This window comes from Patella vulgata, chromosome 2, assembly GCF_932274485.2.
Source record: "Patella vulgata chromosome 2, xgPatVulg1.2, whole genome shotgun sequence".
NCBI lineage: Eukaryota > Metazoa > Mollusca > Gastropoda > Patellidae > Patella > Patella vulgata.
The window spans coordinates 3,428,008-3,445,941 of NC_065880.2; the positions used below are offsets into that span (position 1 = coordinate 3,428,008).

Sequence of the window (17,934 nt, forward strand, 5' to 3'; positions counted from 1 at the left end):
TGAAATTAAATTGAACCATTTGTTAGTCCCGAAATGACCTAGTTTCTAACAAAGCGGGAAGTCGACTTCTATATCCCCCAACCCCCTATTTGTTAGAAAGCTGGCTTTTAGGACCCTATGCAAATATACAAATGTAAACATGTTCTCAAGAGATGTCAGGAGAGATATTGTTCATATGTTCATGGCACCATTAAACTATTACTTGTAATAAAAATTTGACAATGTTTTAAAAGTTTTATTGACATTCTGTAAATTCTGTGAATAATATGATGCAACACATTCGGTATCTGATAATAATATTTATATACAAAAATCATAAATTTATACAAGAAAAATAATATAACCTCTTTATTCAGGTCAAAATGAAGTCTTGAATCAAGAATAAAATGAAATACTGTTCTGCACCAACTGGGCTAATGAAGACGGGCATACGCCATACAGTATGTTACGAGAGAACATTTGCCTGGACGTTTGTTAATTTTAATCACCTTTAATACTGTATTACTAGACTTTTTTTTTTTTTTTTACATTATTCATTGAAACGTAAGCAAATAAGACACTATTTATGGAATAACATTTATTGTGGTTTATTACAGGGTGACTTTTAACAAGATTTCTCAAGTCGTTAATCAATATAAATAAAATGGATTGATAATGACTTGTGACATCTTTATTTGTACTTATTACTTATATCTGTTGACAATTGGTGTATATATACACAATGTATTCTATACTAACAACGCATGATCAAAAAATCCAAAACAAGAAAAAAAACAAAGCTTTTGATACAGGTGAGAAAATTCATGTTTCTTCAAGACCTTCTTATGAACTTTGGGAAAATATTTTATCAAGCAATTTTCTTGCCGTGACTTGGTCATCACTGTACGTTAAGAGAAAGTAATTCCAGAAGGTTTGATCTACTATCCCATCATGCATCATTAACAGTAAATAATATAAGCATTTTATAAATATAAATATAATAAAATATATGAATAAAATGCTGACTAATGAATTTGAAAACAAGTACCAAGTCTTGATCATACAGTAATACAATAGTTATAGCCTGGGCAAGTACCAAGTCTTGAACATACAGTAATACAATAGTTATAGCCTGGGCAATTACCAAGTCTTGAACATACAGTAATACAATAGTTATAGCTGGGCTAGTACCAAGTCTTGAACATACAGTAAATACATGCTTATACTACACCTTTTAACACTATGACATCATGAATCATAAATGGTAAAAAAAATAATTAACGTAACTTAATATAGGTCTAAGAGAAAAGCACGTTCTGTACAAAACATTCTCCTACACAACTATACCGAAATGATTCAATCTAACTTTGTACGCAAGCCAATATATAGGTTTTTATTCAATGCGCCGTTTGATTTAGTTCACTTGTAATTTTTTTGTATACAAATATTGCAAAAAGAAACCCACCAAAACTGGGCCATGTTATATTCAATAATCTGGTTTATAATTAACAAAAAAACATTAATTAGTTGAATAATTAAAATTCAATCAACAACCCATCCACCATAAATAACAATTCATCAACTGAAGTATAACATTTACTAACCTCTAACAAATAATTCTTGTCACAACTGAGTTAAAGATGCATCATGTAAGAGTTAAATCGGCGTACATGTATAGCAAGTCTTTAATTTGGTACCGATTGTTATATAAATTATTATTTCGACATTAATAACATGACAATCCCATAATCCACTCTCTAGACCATCAAGATGGCATAGATTTAAATGGATTAGATGGCTCACGAGATTTAACGATAAAATGGACAAACGAGATGTACCGATGCTACGAAAGATGAAATGAAGTTTAACGTCCTACTGTTCTGCTCCCATACTGAGCTAATGAAGACGGGCATACGCCATACAGTGTGCTATGAGGGAAATTTTGCCCAGGCAGCGGCACTATCGCCTACTGTTATATCGAATTCCAACTGCCAGGGGCTCTTTTACATGCATTCCAATGTTTACACGGGACCGTTTTTTTGTATCATCCGAAGGACTAGACAGCTGTCCTTGTCAGACCCTCCATTCTGCATCACTGACAAGGGGGAACCACGTCGTAAAATCTGGATGAACTTTCTCGGCCAATGCAGGGATCGAATACCTGACCTCCAGGCTAGCGAGCCAGCGTCTTACCCACGTAGCCACCGTGATCCCCCAACCGATGCTATGATAAAACAATCTAGGCTACAATCCTCCAACACTCATAACTTCACTCGTAATAAAGTAATTTGAATGAAAATTTAAATATCTTCATTTTTCATTATCTATTTTTGAATTAAAATAGAAAGAACTTCCCTCCCTTTATCTAAATCTTACATAATGCACCTTTATTCCTGACCAGTTAAAATATTCATTAAATATGAAGGAAATACGACCTCTAAAAACTTCTGTAAACTTTAACACCAAAAACTGATTCATTAGCATTTATTAAAGATAAAATTTGAAAATCAATATTCTTTATTTTCCACCTTTCAACATCCTTCCCCCAATTATACATATTCTACATTTATTACCACAAGTGTAAATAACTTACCATTGAAGATAAAATGTTCTCAAACATTAGCTGAATTCAAATCCAAACTCAAAACCCTATTTGTTTGTTACTTATTATCAGGCATCGAGTTCACAAAGCATTTTCAGATTTAAGTTAAGAATTTACTCAACTTTCAATCACTGTTTATGAGAAATATCTTTAATCCAGAAACACAAAACTTAGCACATAGTTTCTTATTGATGTACATGTATTTGATAAATTAAAACAAAAGTTTTATAAAGGGCTATATCTTAGTCTTAGTTAAAATAAGGCGAACAATTTTGAGTAAATTCTTAACTTAAGTCTGAGAATGCACTGTGGACTTGGCTTTTATCTTCAATTCGCTCAGAGCATGCAATACGGATGGAGTGAGCGTAACCATAGATGTACATTATTATTATTATTATTATTATTACAAAAACCAGACTTTCTCAAACTCGGTCCCTCTGATGTCCGTCTTTTTTACTTGTACAAATTTGTCTTTTATTGATATCAATCTATGTCCGATACAAAACTCAAAAAACATTTCCGTATAAGTTCATTTCAATGCTTGTTTGTCACGAAAAACATCTTTGAATGAAATGAAATGATATACACACAAACACTTGGTATTTCTTCATTTTTCAAGATATTTTGAATACCGTTTTCTTTCAAGGTATCTTGAAAAGTATACAGTCTTATTGTTCGAGATACTTTGCCCGTTACAGCCACAGTTCATTATATCTTGAATATGGTCGTCTTCTTATCATTCAAGATATCTTGAATATGGTTGTCTTATCATTCAAGATATCTTGAATATGGTTGTCTTCTTATCGTTCAAGATATCTTGAATATGGTCGTCTTCTTATCGTTCAAGATACATTGCACATTACAGCAACAGTTCATTATATCTTGAATACGGTTGTCTTATCGTTCAAGATACATTGCATATTATAGCCACAGTTCATTATATCTTGAATACGGTTGTCTTATCGTTCAAGATACATTGCATATTATAGCAACAGTTCATTATATCTTGAATACGGTTGTCTTATCGTTCAAGATACATTGCATATTATAGTCACAGTTCATTATATCTTGAATCGATTGTCTTCTTATCGTTCAAGATCCATTCTAGATATCTTGAATATGGTTGTCTTATGAATGTTGATGATACACAAACACACAGTTTAATCTTCAAATTTTATTGAATTCACAGAAAAGTCGATGTTACCACCAGCGTAGCTTCCACGTTTTTTCTTGGTTTTTTCATGTCTGAATGATTTTCCTTTTGTATGTTTTAAGTCATAGTTCGCTTTTTCGCCCCATGAGCCTTTTGCGTTTTTCTGAAATAAAAAACATTTTTTTAAAAATCATATAAATATACGTACTGTGAAACAGGTAACACTACAACTCCGGTATCATTTAATTGTGCTGTTTTAGCAGGTGATGTGTAATTAACAGATTAATTAATTACTTAACACTGCTCTAGAAACTAAACAGTTATAAACCCAACACCCATTATCTAATCTAGACAGACCCTTTTAAACTACCTGTACAGTTTTCCAACAATGGTTTAAAACTAAACATAAAATACAGAGACTCCTGCTAAAATAACTCAACTAAATAATACCCAAGTTATAGTGATAAGCTTACAAAATATTTGACATTATCGATATAAATGCAACATAACTTCTAATATTGGAAATCAAAGACAGGCATGTGCCATTCAGTGTCATATGAGCGACATTTTATCGCGACAGTGCCACCTTTTCATTCCAAGTCTAACTGTAAAGGATTGTGTTAATGCTGGGGTTGAAGAGCGTGCTATGGGGGAAGTTTTACATGGACAACGGCGCTACTGCCTGCTGTTAATTCAAATTCTAAATATCAGGGGTTCTTGTACATGCAAGCTGATCTGTATGGACCTAATCTTTTCTTGTTCCCATCCGAACAACTAGACATCAGTCCTTGTCAGGATTATTGTTCTGTAAAATCCCATGAAAGAATGGAATTAAAACAGACTGTTCTGCATATAATGGTAGAAATTACCGTATTTTACAGTTTATAAGTCGATGCCGAGTTTAAATCAAATCGCCATATTTTACTATTTTTCCAACTTTCATCCATAGATAAATGAAATTAATGTCCTACTGTTCTGTTCCGACTGGCCTAATGAAGACAGACATACAGTGTTTAATGTGCGAAATTTTGCCCGCATGGGGTCTTTTATGCACATGCCAATGTGTACACAGGACCTCGTTATTTTGTCCCATCCAAGGAACTGTATGTTGTCCCTTGCCAGGCTCTCTGTCCTAGAATACTGACAAGGGGGACCATGCCAGAAAATGCAGATGAACTTACTCGGATCAAACTTCAAGGTTAGCGAGCCAACAACTTACTGAGCCATCGTGTGACCCTTATCCATAAATCAGTCGAAGCAGTGTATATAGGAGACACATGTTATTCAATTTAGTAACGATCTCTTATCAGGATACGGTCATGTTCCGACCCGACTTCCAAGGAGGGTGAGAGAGTATCGACTTATATCCTGAAAAATACGTTTTTTTTATTCTACCCATGGTACCTTAGCTTCAAAAGAATTATCTTGTAACCTGTGATCAACGTCCATTTCTTCTGCTTTTACTCGACGAAATGGTTCATTCTGTTTACGTGATCCCTGTAAATATAACAAGCATAATGTTACATTCATAAACTGTTAGCTAGAGAAATTTCAAACAATCAAATTCATGTCTATAGCAAAGGGGCAAATGAGACAATGAACAGTGACATGCAGAGAGGAGAGGAGGAGGCAGTCTCAGGCATCCTCTTTAGGTTGGCATTAAATCAAACAGTAAAATTAAATTAACCCGTTAAGTGCGTAGTCGTTATATAACGTCCTGGACAACTGCCACTCACTGTGTGTAGAGCGTAATATAACACCTTGGAGGTATTTTCCCCAACCTATTCTTAGAACGTAGTTTGTCACTTGGGGGAATCCCTTGGAAATTCCCCCACGATCGCAGCATGTGTACGACGTTATATTACGTCCTGGACAACTGCCACTCAATGTGTGTAGGGCGTAATATAACGCCTTGGAGGTATTTTGCCAAGCCTATTCTTAGAACATAGTACATAGTTCTTCGTCACTTCGTCAAATTAATTACACAATAGGGGGTAGTTAACGTTTTAAAAACGTCACACTTAACGGGTTAAGCTTTTTGTAATTTTCTGGTTAATGTTAAAATTAATGTTATTTTAATCACATATTGACATATATGCAGAGACCTACTAGTATTTTAATTTCCAGACCATCTTGAATGTGATGCCGAAGACATACAGGATATGTGTTTATCCGAATGATCTGACACTTTAGGTTGTGTATGTATTACTGACAAGGGGGAAATAATACAGGAATTAGTCAGAAACTTTCTTCCAACAGATCCAGGATAGGACATTGGCCCAGGGTTAACGAAGACAAATTGAACGAAGACAAAATAAGTCATGGCTCCAGAAACATGAAAGAATTACAATGAGAGAGAGAAATGGGGTTTAGCTTCCACTGGACTTCAACTAGGTCATTTGGGGACTAACACATGGTTCAATTCTATTTCAATAATTTGCTTGTGTGTAAGGGTCTCCTAATGGTGGGAGGAAACCGGAGGACCAGGAGAAAACCGACAGGTGGAGAATCAAAACCATGCCAGCTGACTCAATGACAAGACGCCTTAGAGCAACCCCCCGAATTACGAGGAAGATATAAATATATGACAAACCTTGCCGTTAGATAAAGGTGTGTTAGATTTACTGGAGGTTCCGTTTGGTAGTTTAGGAGTTTTGGGATTCTCGTCTTCAGATTCTGAACTACTAGAGTCAGACGAACTAGAGTCTTTTTTATTTTTATTCACAGTGGCTTTTTGTTTGTTTGCGGAGACAGGAGTTTTCGGCTTTTTTGCTTCAGGTTCGGACTCACTATCAGAAGAATCAGAAGAACTTTCATCTTTTTTAACAGTTTTTTTCACAACTTGTGGAGTCTTTACTGCCGGAGATTTTGTTTTCGTTGCTGCTTTTTTCTCATCTTCAGAAGAAGAAGAGTCTGAACTGGAACTACTTTCTTGTTTCTTAACTGGAACTTTTTTCCCATTTACTGGCGTCTTTACAGGAGTCTTTGTTAAAGATTTGACAGGCCTTTTCGGTTTCTCATCTTCAGACTCGCTTGATGAATCAGAACTTGATGAATCCTTCTTGGTTTGTTTAGGGGTAGCTTTAGCAGAGGTAGGAGTCTTGGGGGCTACTTTTTTGTTAGCTGGGGTGGTGGGCTTCTTTTCGTCTTCAGAACTACTGGAACTATCAGAGCTGGAATCTTTCTTGGCTACTTTTGGGGTTGTTTTAGCTGCTGGGCTTTTTGAGGGTGCTGGTGATTTCTTTGCAGCTGTTGGTTTCTTAACTTCTTCCTCTGACTCACTGGAGCTTGAATCACTTGAACTAGCTGCTGCCTTTTTGGGAGCTACTTTGGCTTTCGGCGTTGGAACCTTACCAGCGACTTTCACTACTTTAGACTTTGATTCTTCTTCAGAATCTGAACTAGAGGAGGAGGAAGAGTCCTTCTTGGCAGCGGTTTTTGGGGTTACTTTCGGAGTAGTTTTTAATGGGGTTTTCTTAGCTGCTGGAGTTAATTTATTTTTGGGGGCTTCATCTTCAGAACTTGAATCTGAGCTACTGGAATCTTTTTTTGTTGCAGGTTTTTTGAGAACAGATTTTATTTTTGAAGGTGCTGGTGTGGACTTGGCTAAAGGTGTTGATTTCTTTAAAATTGATTCAGTGACCCGGCTTTCATCTTCACTGGAGGAATCAGAATCTGAACTTGAAGAATCCTTCTTGGCTTTCGGTGTCATCTTGGGAGTCGGCACTGCTTTGGTGGGAGTCTTTGCTCCTGGTTTAACCACTGATTTAGCCTTTGGCTTTTCTTCTTCAGAGCTTGAATCTGAACTTGAACTTTCAGCAGCTTTGGCCACCGGTTTTGGAGATGGTTTAACTGCAGTTTTAGGAGCAACTTTAGGTTTTACTGCAGGTTTTTTTGTGTTTGTATCTGTATCTGATGATGAATCGCTGTCTGAGTCACTAGTCCCGCTATGTTTAGCTGACTTTTTTTGAGCTGATTTTGCTGCAGGTGATTTTGCAGCTACCTTTGACTGTGCAGGTTTTTTAGGCTTTTCATCCTCAGATTCAGAACTGCTGCTATCGCTCGATTCTTGTTTAGTGGCCACCTTTGGTACAACTGCTGGCTTAACAGGTGTTTTCTTTGGGGTAGGTTTCTCTTCTTCAGAGCTTGAATCACTGCTAGAACTTGACTCTTTCTTTTTGGCAGCTACAGCAACCTTTGGGGATGGCTTAGAAATTGCTGCTTTAGGGTTAACTGGTTTGGGTTTTTCATCTTCACTACTGTCTGAAGAATCTGATGAATCATCCTTTTTAGTAGCTGCTTTAGGGGTAGTTTTAGGAGTTGCTTTAGGTGTAACTGTTTTGGGGGTTACAGCCTTAGCAGTTTTGGGTTTTTCTTCTTCGCTGCTATCAGAGGAGTCTGATGAAGAGGATTCATCTTTTTTTACTGGAGCTTTAGGAGTTGTCTTTCCTGCTGCTGCTTTAGGGGTCCCTTTTGGCGTAACTGTAGCTTGTGCTTTAGGGGTTACTTTTGCAGTTGTCTTAGTTTTAGGTTTTTCATCCTCGCTGCTGTCCGAAGATGAAGAATCAGAAGACTCCGGCTTCTTAGGGGTAGATTTAGGAGTTACCTTGGGAGTTACTTTAACCGGAACTTTTGGTGTTACAGGTTTAGCTTTTGTAGTTCTTGGTTTTTCATCTTCACTACTGTCTGAAGAATCAGAAGATGATTCTGCCTTTTTAGGAGCAGCCGCCTTTACAATGTTCTTGACTGGAGTTTTCACAGCGACAGACTTTGCTTTTGGTTTAGTGTCTTCTTCGTCACTGCTATCAGAACTATCAGAAGATTCAGCTTTTTTAGGTGTCACTTTTGGAACAGTTTTAGGCGTAGTTGTTTTAGCCTTGGGTTTGGCTTTTGCTTTAGTAGCTTCATCTTCACTGCTTTCTGAATCTGAGTCGGAATCCGATTCTTTAGCTGCTTTACCTTTTGGTGTCACTTTTGCTACTTTAGCTTGTGGCTTCTTGACAACCTTTTTCTTAGTATCCTCTTCTGAAGAATCAGAGCTATCACTACTGGAAGCTCTGCCTCGTTTACTGGGAGTTTGTTTTGGTGTTGGGCCATTTGTCTTTTTAGTTGGGGGTGTTGTTTCTTCATCTGATGAATCACTGAAAGGACAAGATTAATTGGACATAAGAGATACAACAATTCCTAGAAATGAAAATAAAATAGGGTTTAACATCCTACAGTTCTACTCCGATTGGGACAATGAAGACTGGCATATGACATAGTGTGCTATGCGAGAAATTTTGCGCTACGACCTACTCTTCCAACTTCCGAGGGTTCTTTTATGGGCACACTGTGATTGGACACATGACTTTGGATAAATAACAAGTCTTATGCTGATTACACTATTTTGCCGTATTACACTATTTTGCCTATACCGTTTTTTTAGGACTTCGAATTTTGTCTAATGGTTTGGATTGTTCGTACTTGGTTTTACTTTATGAAGTACACAAAGCTGTAGCCAGCGCTACCCCTTTCTACCGTTCATTTTAAATAGGTAAATGAAATGAAATGGGGTTTAACATCTTACTGTTCTGCACCGAGTTAATGAAGACTGGAATACGCCATGCAGTATGCTTTGAGAGAAATTTTGCACAGACAGCGACACTACAGCCTACGAATTTCAACTGCCAGGGGATCTTTTACGTGTACGCCAATGTGTACAAGAGATCTCGGTTTTTTCGTATCATCAGAAGGACTATATGTTGTCTCTTGCCAGGACCTCTGTCCTACATAACACCAAAAATCCTGATGAACTATCAAGGCCATCACAAGACCTCCCAGTAAGTGACAGATCTAAACATGATCCAAACGTGAACTAAATATAAATTAATGCTAACCTTGAATCAGAAGACTCCTCTTTCTTTGTTTTTTTAGTTGCTGGACCATTCAATGTTTCAGTTTTTCTTTTCCTAAAATAAAACAAAATTGTTAGTTGATATTTTATACTGTGCGACAAGAGCGAGAGAGAGGGGTTAATGTCCACTCGACACAAACTAGGTCATTTCAGGACTAACATATGGTTCAATTTTATTTCAATAATTCGCTTGCGCCTTGGAGTCTTTAGCAGTGGGAGGAACCTGGAGGACCGGAAGAAAACCCACGAGGTGGGAGACGACCCTACTCCTTGTCACGTACAAACGGGGAATCGAAACCATGCCAGTCGACTCAATGACAGACCTTACTTGATAAATAATGAATAAGCGGAAGAGGACATTACGCCGAACAAGAATGAAGGTCGTTTTAATGTGTCTATTCATCTCAGTTGCTTTAAAAATATGTAATAAGTTTACTCACCCAGCCCAGTCTTTGTATATGGAGTGTAACTTTGGAGATTTTGGACTTGGTTTCTGAAACATAATTTGACAATATTAAAATCCAGCCAGCAAGATTACAATGGACAATTGTGCAAGTTCCTGTATTCTTATTTCTTTAATCAAGACGAATTTAAAAAAATAAACTTTCGAACTATGTCCACCAGTAGCCGTCTTTGATACATTTCTTCAATGTTAATCAGAGGAAGCTCACTTTGAGATGCTGGTGGCATCCATCTTGGTTATGTCACGTGATCGCCTATTGCCAATGAAATGATGGCTTTAAGCGATCAAACTGGCTACCCACAACCGATCTCGAAGTGAGCTGTCTGGGATTACCATCCATATATCATGAAAAAAGTTAAGACATTACATTAGTTAAGCATATTCATGAACAAAAATATATCCATATTGACTATCATGTCAGTTTATTTTGTCATACCTAATTACATACAGGAATATCATGTGAAACAGGCGACAGGTAGGCTATTTCCTGAAAGTTCTATGATGGGGCTGCGATTGGATTTAGTGGAGGACACAAAAAATATCTGAGGAACTAAATTCCAAATGGGATATCACTGGGCCACTGTGACTCCCAAAAAAGAGCTTTATACACCCTTTTATTTTAACCGTCCTTCACATTTAAGGGGAACTTTCGTTCCTGCTCCTCTCGACGCACGTCGGCTTTCCTTCGAAGGAGTCATTAAAGACTCCTGCAAATTAGCTAAATCGCTCTCCTAAATATTGAGATTAATAAACTACTTTCAGTTTTTGTTTACTTTTAAACTGCATATATTCAAGGCATCAGGAGCTTTTTATGGCTCCCGCACAATTTTATAAACATGAAGGACTGGTGTAAAAATCTGTAACAGGTCTAATATTGGCACTTTGATTTAAGTTATATAGTCCATTGATTAAACTATGAGGAAGACTAAAAACAAAATGGCATACACGGGACCTCAGCTTTTCCGTACCATCTAAACGACTAGACAGCTGTCCTTGTCAGGCCCTCCGTCCTGCACCACTGACAAAGGGGAACCATACTGGAAAATCTGGATGAACTTTCTCGGCCAATGCAGAGATCGAACACCCGACCTCTAGGCTTGAGCCAGCGTCTTACCCACTTAGCCACCATGACCCCGGATTTTAAAGGAGCTAAATCTCTTAACTGAATATTTTCCATAAGATTCAAAAATAAAAACACGGATTAGAATTCAATATTGGTCAAATTCAATCAATACTGATGTTATATTGCCTAGCAATGGCCTTCGATAGCTTTTACATCGAGGGTCAAAAATTGCTGTCGTAAATTGCGGAAAAAAAATCGATAAAAATACTAGAGCCATTGGCCGAATTACCCTAAATGGCAGTCGATGGCACCTATATTGCTGTCGTAAATTGCAGAAAAAAATCGATAAAAATACTAGAGCCATTGGCCGTAGAATTACCCTAAATGGCAGTCGATGGCACCTATATCGGAAGCCAAAATAAATGAAAAAGTTCACGTATGATATGCATTTTCCCGTAAAACTTGGCTGATCTAAAAACCTCCACGATTAATTTTTTCCTATGCACTGCTGTTCGTAGTTTACCCCCTCCACAGATGCCTGTAACACGTAACAGTCTTATTATACAAGACTACGATAAGCAGACCAAGCAGACGTTAGTCAAGTCTTTTGTGATAAACAAGGCTACGGTTCAAGACAGTGCTTGATAATCAGAGCTAGCAATCGAAAGTGAAATTGAGGACAGTGATGGAGATAAATTTGATGATATGATTCCCTCTTCTCAGTCTGAATAATGATGACTTTTGTTATTATAGACTATTTTATTGACAGACATCTGCAAACAGTCGTGCTTTAAAAAAAAGAAATAATTGTAGGGGGTTAAACGCATGATGTAATACAGTAATTTAGAAGTTTGAGACAAAAAATATCTAGACTTAGATAAGCTTTTAATTTCAGTGTTATCCAAGGACTAAATATATTTATAAACATCTATTTCAGTTTGTCATGATTAACCTGTCCACGTTTTACTAAATGAATATGAAGAATGAAAGACTATTTATTTTTAAAATGTCCAGCAAAATTGGCCCTCGATAATTTCTAAATTGAAAAAATGGCCTCGGTGTTGAACAAAATGGCCTTAGAGAGGCTTCACTGTCTGAGACCATTTTTTGAAAAATGGCCTTAGATACAGGTTAGCGAATTTTGAGCCCTGCATAATTAACATTTTATAATCAGTACGCAAGTCCTGTATTCTTTGGTTTCGGGTGCCATTTTGTAATGAACAAATAAAAACATACACTACAAGACAATGTGAAAGCAATTACGGTAGTAAAGGCTAATTCACAAACGATAAAAAAATAATTAGGGGTTTCAGGTCATGTGACTTTAGCTTGAAATCGGACAGCCACCGGCTGAAATATAGCCCACTTCAATCTACGATTCTGAATTACTTTTTTATGTAAATGTATTACTAGCAATTACTAGTATTGTAATAGTTTAATATCAGTCTCCATATCTGCAAAGATTCAAGCTCAAACATTATCGAAGTGTAGGCAGAATTACTGTTTATTTACATGAGACGCTCGCGGGAAAATACCTCTCTGACGTCACACGGCCGGAGATTTTCTATTGCTACGACTCACTTCATTGGTGAATCCGCACCTTAGTTTTCCGGCGGATTTTGATATAGAACCAATCAAACGATAGATAACATTTTTGTGATTATTATGGTGCATGATATACCCCGATATCCGACAATTACAGCCATAGAAAACAGGATTTATCTGTTTTGATGATTGAAATTTGCTAAATTTCGACTAAATATAAAATACTTTCTTGTGGTATCATCCAGATTATAAATATTTGACATTATCATTCAAATTATTACGATTTTAATAAATCTTAGCTGACAATAACGGGCAGATATTAGTGATTCTGAAGGGAATATACCGCTTATGACGTCACTCAAATATGACTGAAAAGCGCTTATTTTGGTGCCATGCCACGCATTGACTGGTATAGAGCATTTTGATTACATTATTGACGTCGATCTCGAATTTTAAAATTCCAAAACTTTGGATCTAATTAGAATATTTTAATGAAATAAAAAAATCTGGGTAGCATATTATGTATATTTTCACAAAATATTTTTAAAAAAACAATTTTTCTGTCATTTGAAACTTTGACCTAAAACCCCTAGTAGGTAATAATATAAAAATGTGTAGACTGGACTACGCAGGAGTAAATGAATTGTTGTTCAATTTGGACTGTAGTGTTCACGTATTTCTACGAACATTGATTAGAAATTACAATATATTTTTCAAAATTTTGAGTATAAATCACTTTACATACATTCATATTACATTAACATGTGCTTTTACTTTTTAGAACCATTTTGAAGATTAGATATTCGTCTATTTAATTATTTAAAGTTTCCATACGCCCTGGCCTTTAATATATCATCTGATTTGTGTGGAGAAAGTTCAGACAATTCTGTGTGATTAACATTTCCTAACACAAATTTTCCTGTTTCTAGAAAACTGGCTCACTGTCGCCTAATATTTATTATAACAATTCTGTGCGCTAGTATCATCCCTAAAAACACGTGTTCGGTGGTTATTGAAAACATACCAATTTCGGAAAACAGCATTTTTGTCGCCCGTTTCGTGGGGTTATGCGAGAGAGCTGGGGGCAACCTTTAGCATACTTACAAACTTGAATTTCTTCTGAAACGCATCGGCTATTTCTTGGCATGAGTCTTTCAAGTAATCATACACTATTGGCAATAAAGCCGCGTTGTTGTCGCCTCCTGTTGAAGACATTTTGAACGTGGTAAAAAGGGTCGGAAGTTGTTAATGCGCATGTACATAAAGTAGGAAATAAAAGTACACGAATTATCCGGAAACAACAATATTAAGCCCGACATCGTGGAGTCGTGAACTCATTGAATAAATAAGAACTCTGCAAAACGATGTAGACTGTTGCGAACTTTTAAAGTTACAATTTCATATTTTTAAGTTATATTTTTAAAATGTATTAAAATAAAGCCCTAAAATAGATGGTATCTATATACATAATACAGTCCAAGCTTGTTAAAGAATAATCCTATTAATCCTATAATTCACTATTGCTAGTTGAGAAATTGGCAAAAATATCATTTTCAACTTCAAATTCAAACGTTTGAAAGTAGCTATTCCATCGTGAACTCATTGAATAAATAAGAACTCTGCAAAACGATGTCGACTGTTGCGAACTTTTTGGGCTGATATTTCTTTTGAAAATTCAACTGTCATAATACTGAAGATAGCAAGAGATTTTAAATCCCTCCAAGACTTTAATGGGAGGCAACTCTGTAGAGCATAATTGTAAAAAGAAATGAGATGAAAAAACATTTCTTTAATTCGACCTCTCATTGCTTGACTGAAAGTCGGGTGTTCGATCCCTGCATTGGTCGAGAAAGTACACTGTATGGCGTATGCCCGTCTTCATTAGCCCAGTTCGGAGCAGAACTGTAGGACATTAAACCCCATTTCATTCCATTTCTATGCCCGGAATAACTTGCGGTCTGAAAGTCGTGGGCGGCTTTGGATATATACAGGGGAATTTAGGGTTATTCTTCTGAAAGTTTTTCTTTAAAGCGATAATTTGATATTTTCTAAGAAAGTCAAAACATAATTATTTCTATGTCTTTTGCTCAATAGGTTGTCAACTCACTATTATACGATCATAGGCATTATTCTCCCTCTTAAAAATCCTTTGACCCCGGAAAACATAATTATTTCTGTCTTTTGCTCAATAGGTTGTCAACTCACTATTATACGATCATAGGCATTATTCTCCCTCTTAAAAATCATTTGACCCCGGAAATAATAACACAATTACCTCCCTTGTTTTTCTAACCCCCCCCCCCCCATGGAATAGCTATCTTCAAACGTTTGAATTTGAAGTTAAAAATGATATTTTTGCCAAATTCTCAACTGGCAATAGTGAATTATAGGATTAATAGGATTATTCTTTAACAAGGTAGGACTGTTTATAGATACCATCTATTTTAAGGCTTTATTTTAATAAATTTTAAAAATATAACTTAAAAATATGAAATTGCAACTTTAAACCTGTAGCGGATTATTCTTCCAGTGTGTTTCTTTTTTTTCCTATAAGAAAACATGACAAAAGGTTTTTCTTACTGGAATTCTTGGATATCCTCATTTTACGTACATGTAAACATAGACGGTTTATAATCAAGATAAAGTCCTCGACTTCAGTTATCCTGGGGAAGAAAGTCTTCAGAAAAAAAAACCTCGATAGAAAAACCTCGGCCTCGGGTTATATTCTTCAGTCTTTCTTTCCCCAGCATAGTCTCGTGCTTTATACTAATTATATATTATTATTTTTTTTTCAATTTAGACATGCTATTTTATATTCTATTTTGTTTATTATTTTGGAGACGGATTAATATATAGAGGATATTTGTCGTTTTAGAGTGAATAACATATTTTATTTCATCGAGAAGCAAGAAAACTTATAAACGTTTTTTTGCTTAGAGATGAAATAAAATATGTTATTCACGACAAAACGACAAATGTTCTATTTATTTTATGATTTTACAATCATTTTAGGTATAAACAACATAGACTGCTGCTAGCCAGTAGAATAACACTTTTATTTCACTGATATAACGCGGTATTCCACTACTGATCATAAAATAAAAGCTTTTATAGCTAGATTCCAAATCCAAATAATTTATTATATATTGTATATGGTATGAAATTATATGTTAAATAAATACTGTTTAAATCAAATGGTGTGGTTTGGATTCACAGCTAGTACGTGACAGGGAGTAGGGTCGCCTGTTGAACCCCGTGAGTTTTCTCCGGGACCTCTGGTGAACACGCACTGCTGAAGATCCCCTACGCACTAGCGAGATATTGAACTCAAATTGAAACATGTGTTAGTCCCAAAATGACCCAGTGTGTGTCGAGTGGTCCCCCCTCCCTCTCTCTCTCTCTCCCTCTCCCTCTCTCTCTCTCTCTCCCTCTCTCTCTCTCTCTCTCTCTCCTTGTCATGCCCTCCGTTCTCCACTGCTCTGTGTAGCAGGATCGATGGACAACGGACTATCCACTTTCCAGGTCGCGGGTTGAACGAAAAGAGACAAAGACAGGAACACAGCTATACAGTTTATTTACAATACACAGGAACAAAACAGCCAATTATTTACAGAAAGAAGAACAAGTAGAAGACAAGAACACCTGTTAAAGGTGCTCTTAAGAAATGAAGAATTATAGAGCTAATGTATGATGAAAACCATATATACATGTACAAAAGAGCGAAACACTGAGTTAGTGAATTCAGAAAATGATGCATCCAAGATGGAGATGTTAGGATAGTATCTAAGTTACCGAATACTACTCACCATGTTAAAATAACATGTTTAAACTATAAACTAAACTAATTATACCAACTGGAAAAACTAAACTTACTGGATATACAGGACAATAGAACTGGATAAAATACTTAAAGAGAATATCACACCAAATACTTAAAGAGAATATCACACCAAATACTTAAAGAGAATATACCACCCTACTACATCTGCAAACTCCCGAGAAACCCTCTCGGACAACACCAAAATAGAACCCGGCACTGCACCTGCGGGTTAATGAACCAGCCACCGATTTACTGAGCGGTTGTGGCCCCGAAATTACGTTGTAGATGTAACCCCAGTAGAGGTCAGAAAGAGGGGATCTAGGCCTGTTTCACGAAATTTTAACTAAGATAAAATCCAAATTTTAGTAATTTGATTGGGTAATATTAGATTGATTTTAGTGCTTAGCCAATCAAAAATGAAGTATCTACTAAAATACCTGGACTAAGACTACGTGTTAGTCTCAAAATTTCAAATTATTGTACTCGGTGGCTCAGTGAGTAAGACGTTGGCCCGCTAAACAGGAGGTCGCGTCTTGGCCATCAAAGTTCATCTGATTTTTCCGGCGTGGTTCCTGTTTATTAGTGGTGCGGGATAGAGGGCCTGGCAGGGGACAACATAGCGTTGGTGGGGGGTCAAGGGGTCGTATCTGGATTTTGCGAAATTGTCCAGGAGAGCCAAAAATCACACAGAGGTTAAGAATCAAAATGTCTTATAATAAAACCGTCACGTCAAAATGTCGTATGTAAAATGTTGTATTTCTGAAGTTTTTCTCAAATATTTCTGTACAAAATGTATTGGTAGCCATTTTAACAGTATGTAACTATCCGCACATATCAAGCTCAACATCTTGTGTAGAAATAAGGGGTGAAAGCTAGTTATTTGTAATTTTATACAGCAAAGACGTATATCAGGAAAATATTCACCTTTACCTACTTCATTTTTATAGATTTCATACAGTAGAGACTCAACAAGAATTTTAATAATATGCATTTAACCATAAAACAATACTGGCTATATTTCGTTTGATTGTAATACTTTGGTTAGAAACAAAGTTAATTTTTTCAAGAAAATACAACATTTTTGATCTTAATATTTTTTTTTTTTTTTTTTTATTTGGAACACTCCCGAAAACGACATTTTGAAACAGTATCTATAAAACCTCTTTTTATTGGCTTAGAAATTAAAAGAAGAATTAAAAAAGTGAATTTCGCAAAATATGCCAGATACGACCTTTTGACTTCCCATCGACAGTAGGCTAATAGTCTTTCGGGTGTGACGAAAAACCGAAACTCCGTGTATATATTGCCGTGCACAAACAAGAACCATTGACAGTTGGTATTCGATATAAGAGTAGGCTTTAGCGCCGCTGTCCGGACAAAATACTCCATAGCACAATAGTCGTTCGGATGGGA

At 36.2% G+C, this 17,934-nt stretch overlaps 1 protein-coding gene across 3 annotated transcripts; it reads right to left on the reverse strand.

The window, feature by feature from the left end:
• Positions 1–220: 220 nt before the first annotated feature.
• LOC126811365 (nucleolar and coiled-body phosphoprotein 1) lies at positions 221–13,928 on the reverse strand. Of its 3 annotated transcripts, XR_008786006.1 has the most exons (7): positions 13,806–13,928; positions 10,071–10,123; positions 9,614–9,685; positions 6,328–8,875; positions 5,139–5,231; positions 3,433–3,897; positions 221–3,397 (listed from the first exon to the last, which is right to left on the reverse strand). XR_008786006.1 is itself a non-coding variant. In XM_056098688.1 (6 exons), the coding sequence occupies exons 1-6, from the start codon at positions 13,914–13,916 to the stop codon at positions 3,742–3,744; spliced, it is 3,033 nt and encodes a 1,010-aa protein (XP_055954663.1). In that variant the 5' UTR covers positions 13,917–13,928; the 3' UTR covers positions 221–3,741. The 3 variants fall into 3 exon arrangements, 2 of the variants coding, with proteins under 2 accessions (XP_055954663.1, XP_050392890.2); XM_056098688.1 differs by having other exon boundaries at positions 221–3,897; XM_050536933.2 differs by lacking the exon at positions 221–3,397 and having other exon boundaries at positions 3,718–3,897; positions 5,167–5,231.
• Positions 13,929–17,934: the final 4,006 nt, after the last annotated feature.